This window comes from Cucurbita moschata, unplaced genomic scaffold (genome assembly GCF_002738365.1).
Source record: "Cucurbita moschata cultivar Rifu unplaced genomic scaffold, Cmos_1.0 Cmo_Scf00001, whole genome shotgun sequence".
NCBI lineage: Eukaryota > Viridiplantae > Streptophyta > Magnoliopsida > Cucurbitales > Cucurbitaceae > Cucurbita > Cucurbita moschata.
The window spans coordinates 1,453,668-1,462,483 of NW_019268517.1; the positions used below are offsets into that span (position 1 = coordinate 1,453,668).

The 8,816-nt window shown below is 36.5% G+C and overlaps 2 protein-coding genes and 1 long non-coding RNA gene across 5 annotated transcripts; all 3 read right to left on the reverse strand.

Moving 5' to 3' along the window:
• Nucleotides 1-30: 30 nt before the first annotated feature.
• LOC111440518 (acid phosphatase 1-like) lies at nucleotides 31-1,233 on the reverse strand. Its single transcript, XM_023077620.1, has 3 exons — nucleotides 842-1,233; nucleotides 279-488; nucleotides 31-202 (listed from the first exon to the last, which is right to left on the reverse strand). Exons 1-3 carry the CDS (start codon nucleotides 1,231-1,233, stop codon nucleotides 31-33), a joined length of 774 nt encoding a protein of 257 aa, XP_022933388.1.
• A 350-nt stretch (nucleotides 1,234-1,583) lies between these two features.
• Nucleotides 1,584-2,612, reverse strand: LOC111440873. Of its 2 annotated transcripts, none has more exons than XR_002710046.1 (2): nucleotides 2,399-2,612; nucleotides 1,584-1,955 (listed from the first exon to the last, which is right to left on the reverse strand). It is a non-coding gene; the product is annotated as an uncharacterized LOC111440873 (long non-coding RNA). The 2 variants fall into 2 exon arrangements; XR_002710055.1 differs by having other exon boundaries at nucleotides 1,584-1,959.
• Nucleotides 2,613-3,234: 622 nt separating this feature from the next.
• LOC111451432 lies at nucleotides 3,235-6,362 on the reverse strand. Of its 2 annotated transcripts, XM_023091871.1 has the most exons (4): nucleotides 6,036-6,362; nucleotides 5,206-5,470; nucleotides 3,710-5,124; nucleotides 3,235-3,599 (listed from the first exon to the last, which is right to left on the reverse strand). In XM_023091871.1, exons 2-4 carry the CDS (start codon nucleotides 5,393-5,395, stop codon nucleotides 3,429-3,431), a joined length of 1,776 nt encoding a protein of 591 aa, XP_022947639.1. In that variant the 5' UTR covers nucleotides 5,396-5,470; nucleotides 6,036-6,362; the 3' UTR covers nucleotides 3,235-3,428. The 2 variants fall into 2 exon arrangements, with proteins under 2 accessions (XP_022947639.1, XP_022947631.1); XM_023091863.1 differs by having other exon boundaries at nucleotides 3,710-5,470; nucleotides 6,036-6,361.
• Nucleotides 6,363-8,816: the final 2,454 nt, after the last annotated feature.

The following is an 8,816-nucleotide window of genomic DNA, read 5'->3' on the forward strand; positions in this document are numbered from 1 at the left end:
ACATCCAAAACCAAGTTGAAATTCCAATGCTCAAGCTACATAATACATTGGATTTGGAAGCTTGAACGTTCTTCTTCCACTTGGAGTTCCCTCAAGGCTGCTGTATTGATCTCCCAATATCCCCCAAATGCAATACCCTCCTTTCACCAATCTCCTTCTCACATCTGACTTATATTTCTCCACGTCCTTCTCTTCATCGCTCCTGCAACCAAACAAGCAAACCCGTCACTCACCAAGCACAGACACAAGATTTGTGATTTGAGGGCTGTGACACTGACCTAAAGAACAGATCGGACCATCCATGATACCCCTTTTGAACGAGGTTTTCAATGGTGGCTGATCTCAGAGCTTCCCTTCTAGCAGAAATCAAAATGATATCCACTCCTTTTGCTTTCAATAGATTGAAAAACCTCAATGTGTGCCCCAAAACTGGTGCTTTGGCCTCGCTCATCCATGCTTCCAAATCTGTGATATTCAATTTCTTCCCCCTACACTCCACGAATCTCATTCAACAGAACAAACCCTCTCTCTAAAATTGCAATCAATCAGAACAGATTATACAGACCCACAAACATTCTTCAACAATCAAGTGAACTCAGGCATTGCATTAGTCAAAACACAACAAAATAAAGGGTATTCATCAATCAGAACAGATTCAACAGACCCATAAAGATTCTTCATCAAACATTCAAACAAATAAAGGGTATGAAGGAAACGAGAAAAGAAAATTACCCATGTTCATCAATCAGACCAGATTCAACAGACCCACAAGAAATCTTCATCAATCAAAACACAAAACCAATAAGAAAAGGGTAGGATGAAAAGGAGAAAGAAAAGTTACCCGTATTGAGTTTTCTTGTAATAGGGCACGGTAGAGATGAGGGTATCATCGATATCAAAGATCCAAGCATCAGTGCCGTCACCCTTAAGGGAGCAGCCCTTGGTAAGGTACACGATACATTCTTCAATCGTCCGCTCGGAATCAACTTTGTACTGAGTGGAGGAAACGTAGTTGCCAATGTAACCAACGCATTCTTCAGGAACCAGCTTGAAGTATCGGACATTGTGGAGCTCAACGTTCAATCTCCAGCTTTCGCAGTAGTTCTTTAGGCTGATTTTGAGGCCATTATTGGTCCTTCGGTTGATAATGTTCCAGTCTGCAGCTGTTACAGCCATGAAAAGGCAGAAGAATGTGGAGAGAAGGGGTACAGATTCTGCCATTGCCAATGCCATTGAGATTGATTTTGGGTTGTGAAATGGAAGGGATTTCCAAGCGTTTAAGTAGGGATGGAGGGGGAAAGATCCGAAGGACACAGTCAATTGAGCAAAATAAGAACAGTTTTCAACCCTGAATGTATGGTGTTCTGCCACCACAACCGGATTTTCTTTTCGTCAACTTGTTCAACATAATGTACCCTCCAAAATTTCAGACAAATGAGTGGCTTTACTCAAATTTATTTAATATTAGTAGTTATGAATCTGAATTCGACAATTATTAAATATTGGATGTAAATTGATTCATTTAGGAAAGCTCTAAAAATCAAGTTATATTCATGACCATACATTTTTCAACCAATTTAGTGTATTTAAAAGTTCAAATTCTTCGATCAATCAGTTTATGGTTAACATAGAATTGAAATTTCAAATAATTACATCACAACTTGGATCTTCGGTCTACAAGCTGAAACTCTAAATCTGTCTCGAATCTGAACACAAAAGAGTCTAGGGACAAAAAAAATATGGCAACCCTTTATTTTGAAGCCAGCAAAAGTAAGACAAAATACAGATGCAGATTACCCTATTGTTCACTAGCTCCAATTTGATTTCAACGCCCACGCTCTCTTCTCAAGCCTCCCATCAACTGTACCTTGTCGGGGTAAGAACACTTCAAAAATCATGCTTATCACTCATCGTGCAAAGCCTCTAGGATTTGAAGACCACATTCCACCAAAAATCTGGCTGATTTAGAAAATAGGAAATAGAACAATCATCTAATTGGAAGAGTACGATAAATCCAAGAAGGATAGGTAATTCCTGAATTCATTTTAGAAAACAAGTAATATTTTTAGATCCCAGGCTACATATGTCATTACATTGAAAACTTTCAACACTCATTTTCTAGAGAAATCTTATAAGCTTACAATTTGGTGTCGATTTAACCAAAGCTATGATGTAGAGACCAAATGGAACAGATGTGAGCAAGAAATTTTCACACATCTGTAACGATGGTCTCAGTCGATTTTCCAGACTCGTAACTGTATCAAACCATTCATAAAAGAAATGATACATGACTAAGTCTGGTAGCACCAGATTTCTCGCTAAAACAATTAGTAATCAAAATAAATCCAAATCCATAAAGTAACAAGCATCAAACACACATCCACCATTCTGCAATTACCTCTAAAAGAGAGAACAAACACGAATCAAAAATAAAAATAAAACTCTAGCAGTGGAGAGATAATGGTGGTAGCAGTGTGCCAACCTTCACCATAACTCCTGCAATTTCAAAATTAGGGCAGAAACTGGAGAGACGCAAAGAAGAAGGTGATAGAAGAGAACGACGGTGTAAGAGAAAGAAAGAAAGAAATAGGGTTCAACACGGTTGAAGGCTCCCATCTGATGAAGAGGTTTAGGGTTCTGCCCATATTTATTTACATTTTTAGAGGGGATGATGGACGGGCTTGGGCTTGGGCTTGGGCTTTAAGGCCCAGTGTACTGTGGGCCATTTTTAGGCCTAATTGTAGTGTTTCTTATTTATTTTCCTAGATTAATCTCTTATTAAATAAAATTTTATTTAAAATAATGTAAAAAATATTTTATAAATAAAAAATATAAATATAACGTTACTATATGATTTTTAAAAATTCAAAATTCAACATTACATTATAATTTTCAAACATGCAAAGATTATAAATCCTTATAACCCCTATTACGTACCAAGCAAGGTGGGGACAAGATGGGGTCGTTTAGCCAATGTATCTCTTCTCACTCTTTCCATTGAAAATTTCTAGTTTCGAAGACCCGTCGGAATCCTAGCTCCGGGACAAGACGGGAGGCCTATTTAGCATACAGGGAGAAATCTCTCCTCATTTTATCCCCATTCTCCGTTCAAACGAAAATTTCTAGCTTCGGGGACTCGTCCCCGACAATTAAAAACAAAAAAGTCAACAAAACTTCCCGTTCAAGACACGAAATTAAATGTCAACTTCAAAATCTTCGAACATGTCCCGACAATGAAGAACAAACTCAGCAAAGCTTTGAACTTTTTTATATTCATACCTCTAATTTAAACAATCATCCAGTCGCCATGTCAAAAGCTTGTAGAGATCAAAAAATGGAACAAGCTAGCTAAGCTAAGCTATGGAAGTTTTCCTTCCACATTCACACAAATTACAAATCACCTATTCTAATTTTCATCAATCTTCTTGTTATTTTAGCTCCTGTACATTTCTCGTTTTCAGAGCCGGACTTCGCGAATGGATCATCGCCACCGCAATCGAGAAAGATTGCAGAGATGACAGTTTCCGTTCGAAATGAACAAAGTACAACCCGTCGCGGATGTTCACCATCCTCAACGCTGGACGATCCTTCTCTAATCCCTGAAATATGTCATAATCATCACGAATCTAACTAAATTACTAAAATGATACAGAGGTCAGAGGTCGAAATCTCTAAGAGGGAGAGTGTATATATATATATATATATATACCTTAGCATGTACGTTGAATGCCCGACACTCGCGCGTGTCTGCTCGGCGCGAAGTATCTTCACTGACCAATTGGCCTTCAAGTACTGTTAGAGGACATCCAATGTCCCAACCGCCACAATCACAGTGTCCACCCGACCTCCACCGTTCCTTGAGGGTGGAAGGACCGCAGTTCCTTGTTCTAGGCCCGCCATGAAGACCAGCAGGGAGAAGAATATCCATGCTCGTCGAACATGTACCGATATTTCGAGCACAACAGTCAGCCTGCACTGTGGTTGCTGTCGAATCGGGTGTTTGTTCGGCCTTGGCCTGTTTGAGAAACTTTAGACCCCAACCTCCACGTCTACTGCCACGATCTTCTGGGATATGGTCTCTCACAACAATGGTACACAGCTCAAAATTGGGGGGAACGTCACGAGCACAAATTAAGTCGTCGGTGCTGTTGAATTTATCCGAGTTTACGACGCCTGATCTGTTGAAACTGGGCATGTTTCTTAGTTTAAATGAGTTACTTGTCCTAAATACTTCAGTCACCTTTCTAGGGAAGACCTTATTCCTCTTGTGAGTATTGTTAGAAGAATCCATCTCCAAGTCAGAATTTTCAAGAACACGGAACAACACGAATTCAGTATCTGCAGTTGTCGAATTATTCGAACAGACGCTATAAGACGTCGACACCGTCATTTTACCAACGATACAGGGTCTGCTATCTCTAACCTCGTGATCCTTTAGTCCATTCTTCGCGGAATGGAACAAATACACATAGCTCCAAGCCTGATCGTCTGATGAGGCGACCTTCGACGAGCTAGCTACATAGATTTCCTTCTCGTTGTCCACCGAGAAGACGAAGTGAAGATTTCCTTCCTTCCATGTGAACTGAAGCATTCCCTGACAAAGCTGTGTGGAAGCCGAACCCAAAGAAGACTGGTCAGAACATATAGAACTCGTGCTCGGAATAGGGAAAACCCTCTCGTTCGCTGTGTTAGATTCATCTTGATGACTTTCATTTTCTAGCTTCAACGAAGATATAGCGACGCCACCGAGAGAGTCCACAAATTCACTGCCTGGGAAGCCTTTGATATCATTCAAGTCCATTCTTACGATGTTCGACGTGCCATCTGTGATACCGAGTTGTTGCAATAAAGGGCTCTTCAATATGTTGATCATGCTCTTACTTCCCATAATTGAACCAACAAACGACAGTTTGCTCGAGGTTACATCCTCGTTGCCATCCACGCTTGTCGACGAGCATGCAATAACAAACTTTTCCAAATCACCCATCGCTCTCGTTCTTAATCTAGTCGTATCAGTCAAAGCATCAGTCTTCACCGAGCTCAAGTTTATAGATGCATTACATCGTGCAGCCTTCGATGCACTGATCTGTATCGATTCCAAGCATCGTCGTAGATATTTCTCATCTGTTGTCACCATATACTTCGGAACGTTATAGTCTAACCCTATCTTACTGTTAAAAAACGAATCGTGCACATAACTCTTACTGATTCGGTATTGCTTCAACTTCAAATATAATGCATGAGGCAGCATTACCCTCTTATTCAACCCTCTCGATATCGACTTCGACAGACCCAATTCACCATTTTCCAACAACTCATCCTTGTTCCTGTCACCGAAAGAACCAATTTCACTTCGTCGATCGGTCCGAGCGTTGATAGACGACGTTGGTTCCATATTCAATTCTCCAGTAAAGTAAGGATCATGAATGGCTCAAAAATCCCTCTGTTCAAATCACATATTTCTTAAGGCCTAAACACAAAAATTGAAAGAAATCTCATCAGATCCAGCAAACAATCATTTCATCTTCCCTCTCGTCCTCCATAATCAATCATTTCAAGGATTGACTGTTTAGATTTGAAGATGAAACCTGTTCTAAATCTCCTAAATCAAGAACTTATACAGAGGGCTTGAACTGGGTAAGAACAAAGGCATGAAGAATCAAGCTAAAAAACACCATCAAGCTTAACAGTGGCTTCCGATTGTTTCCAGAAGATGGGATAAACTCAAGCAAATAACGAAGAACAATGAAAAATAGGGCAAAAGATTCAGTGTGTCTATAATCCCACAAGGGAAAGTATAGATTTAAAGGCTAAACATGATTAAGAGAGATAAACCCACAAGCCACAAAGTGTATACAGAAAGTAGCCTCAATAAACAAGTACAAAAGGAAAAGAGTAGCATAATCATAACAATAACAACAGCAATAAACAAAGCATTTCCTCAAGAAATGGATCCAAGGAGAACCAAAACATCAATCCAGCACAAACCAATCAAAGAATCAGAAAGAAACAGAGAAACCCACAAGAGAAATCACCTTAATCTCCTCGAAATCCTCCAAACATTGAAGTTCTAGGCGCTTCAACTCAATGTTTTAAACAGAACCAAGTTCGCAGAGGATAGGATTTATGGCCCTAAAACTGCAAAATCGTTTACATTCCTGTAGAACAACACAGCCGTTTCGAATAAAAAAATGGTGGGGGGGTTTGTGAAGGGAAGGCACGTTCTGAGTTTCAAGGTCAATGAACAAAAATGGCGGTGTTTATAGGTCCCACAGCCATGGCTGGAGCGAATTCTTTCGCATTCAGAGCGACCCAGGTTCAGAATCTGCTAATTTGGAGAGGGAACGAAAGTGATGATAAAAGAGAGAGGAAAAAATTGGGGGATCGTGAGCTGGTGCGCATATGAGCCCACTATGTCAAGTGGAGCCCACTGCCCGAATTGCTTTCTCTAGAACAGAGTATTTGAGAAAGAACAATTTCTTTTTAATCATGTAATAATATTTGTTAATTTTTAAATTTTATTTTATTATAATTTGAAAAATTCAAAGCTTGAAACGATTCTCCAATATTCAAATAGTTTCTCACAGAACATTCCTCGATTTTTTAATTTCTGAAATATTTTAGTGTTTTTTTTTTTTCAAACTAATTAAAATACGTATTTTTTAATTTATTAAATTTTAAAAGGACAAACGAATAATTTGACTAAGTTGCGGTCAACCAGCCAATTGGTGACGGTCTTTTACATCACAGTCCGTGAGTTTAGCCTCCGTGAAAGTACGGATTTTTTTTTTTTTTTTGTGGAAAAATTAACTTTTAAAAAATAAATAAATAGCTCTTATTGTATTTAAAAATTAAATACTTAAAATATATTCCTTATATAGTGTTAATATTGTTATTAGAAACTCAAATGTATACGATGGACGTTAAAATGAATTGATGTCTACTCTTCTTATTGGTCGAGAAAATTCAAGATTATTCGGAGAAAGACACGTGGTTTTAAGACAATGGCAATAACTAGTTAGGGTTTTATACGAGCATACCTTAGAGGAGCACATGCATATTAGTGTCTATGCAATGTGTATCGGTATCGTATTGAGTTGTGATCGACCTTTTTTTTATTTTACCCGTGCAAACTAGTGCAAGCCAGAGGTATACACAAGTCGAGTTGGGTTGAATAAATCTTTTGAAGTAATTCAAAATTCGAGGTGGGTCAATTCGTGGCCCGAACAATTCAATTAAAGTTCATAACTAATTCACAAGTCACGATATATCACTAACACCAGTTACAAATGTTAAATATTCTTAATATTCACAACAATAAGTAGAGTATAATTGAATTTTGACATTATTTTTTGGTTGGTCGAGTTGACCTACCCAACAAAATGTCAACTGAGCCCAACATTTCATAATTTGGGTTGAGCAGTCTGAGTTGGTCGAATTCTCCAGTCATTTAAACACCCTAGTGCAAACTTGGTTAATATTAGATCGAGCTTTTGGGTTCATTGGATTTGTCCACGACCAACTCGAACAACCTCAACTCAATAATATGCTTGTCTGTGTGTTCGAGCTTTACGATATCAATTTCTTTTATAATTATTTTCGCGCAATAAATATGATATATAATTCAACCATGTCTATTTTAAAACTAAATTAGTATTTGAAAGGCAACATTGTTAGGTGGTTGGACATATATTAATGCAATTATATGTCACTATTATTTATTTATATTAAATTTAAAAATTAAACCCATGGTGTGGATTATTGAAATTGGTGAATTAATATGGTGTGTGACAACCACATTATTTGGTGGACTCGTGAAATAAATTAAGTTATTTAAATATGCTCACATGTAGTCTATATATCGAGCTATACCCAAACTATTTCATACATTATGTCATCTATATAATATTTTATACATTTAAATTTTTAATATCATTAAATTAAATACCATTTTCAATCATTATATATTTTTATTATATCTGTTTTCTTTTTATATATTTAAATTTTTGGCCAAATTTCACAAACAAATTTTTTTTTTCAAATTTTGATTTACTAGACAATAAATTGAAAATCTTATTTATAAACTCTAAAATATTGATTTAATTGGTGTATTTTATTTATTTATTAATAACGAACATTATTATATTTTCAAATAAGCATATGATTTAATCGTTAATTATGCACTAAAGTCGCTTATTGGGCTACGATAATGTATCGATCACATCATTTAATTGACTCGAGGTGTAACTTTATTATCAAAATTTATATAATAAATTAAATAGTGATGTAACAATAATATAGTCAGGAGAAATTGGAGGATACTTTAAGACTTAAAAAAATTGATAGAATATATTGTTGCACGTGTGGACATTTAATATATCGACGTCAATTTTTGCAAATGTTACGTAATTATTTATAACCAGTTTTTTTTTTTTTTTTTACAGAAAAAACAAATGTATTGTTGTTTGATATCGAAATTATATTATTACAATTAAAATGAGAAAATTCTACGTCAATTTATATAATTAGAGCAATAATTATTTTTTAATAAATAATTATATCGTTAAAAGTCGTATCTATACTTACATTTCACGACGTAATAAATTATATCCTATAATTATTAATATATATATATATATAAAAATTTAAATTTTGGAAATTTTTGTAAAAGGGCATTTATTTCATAAAGCCGGCCCGACCCGACCGGCTTGGATTGGTTGAATAAGACAGTTTTTTTGGTTGGATGATGGGCGTTGAAAGATGAAAAGGGCAATTTTTGTTTTGTTGTTTTGGGTCGGATTAGACATAAACATGTA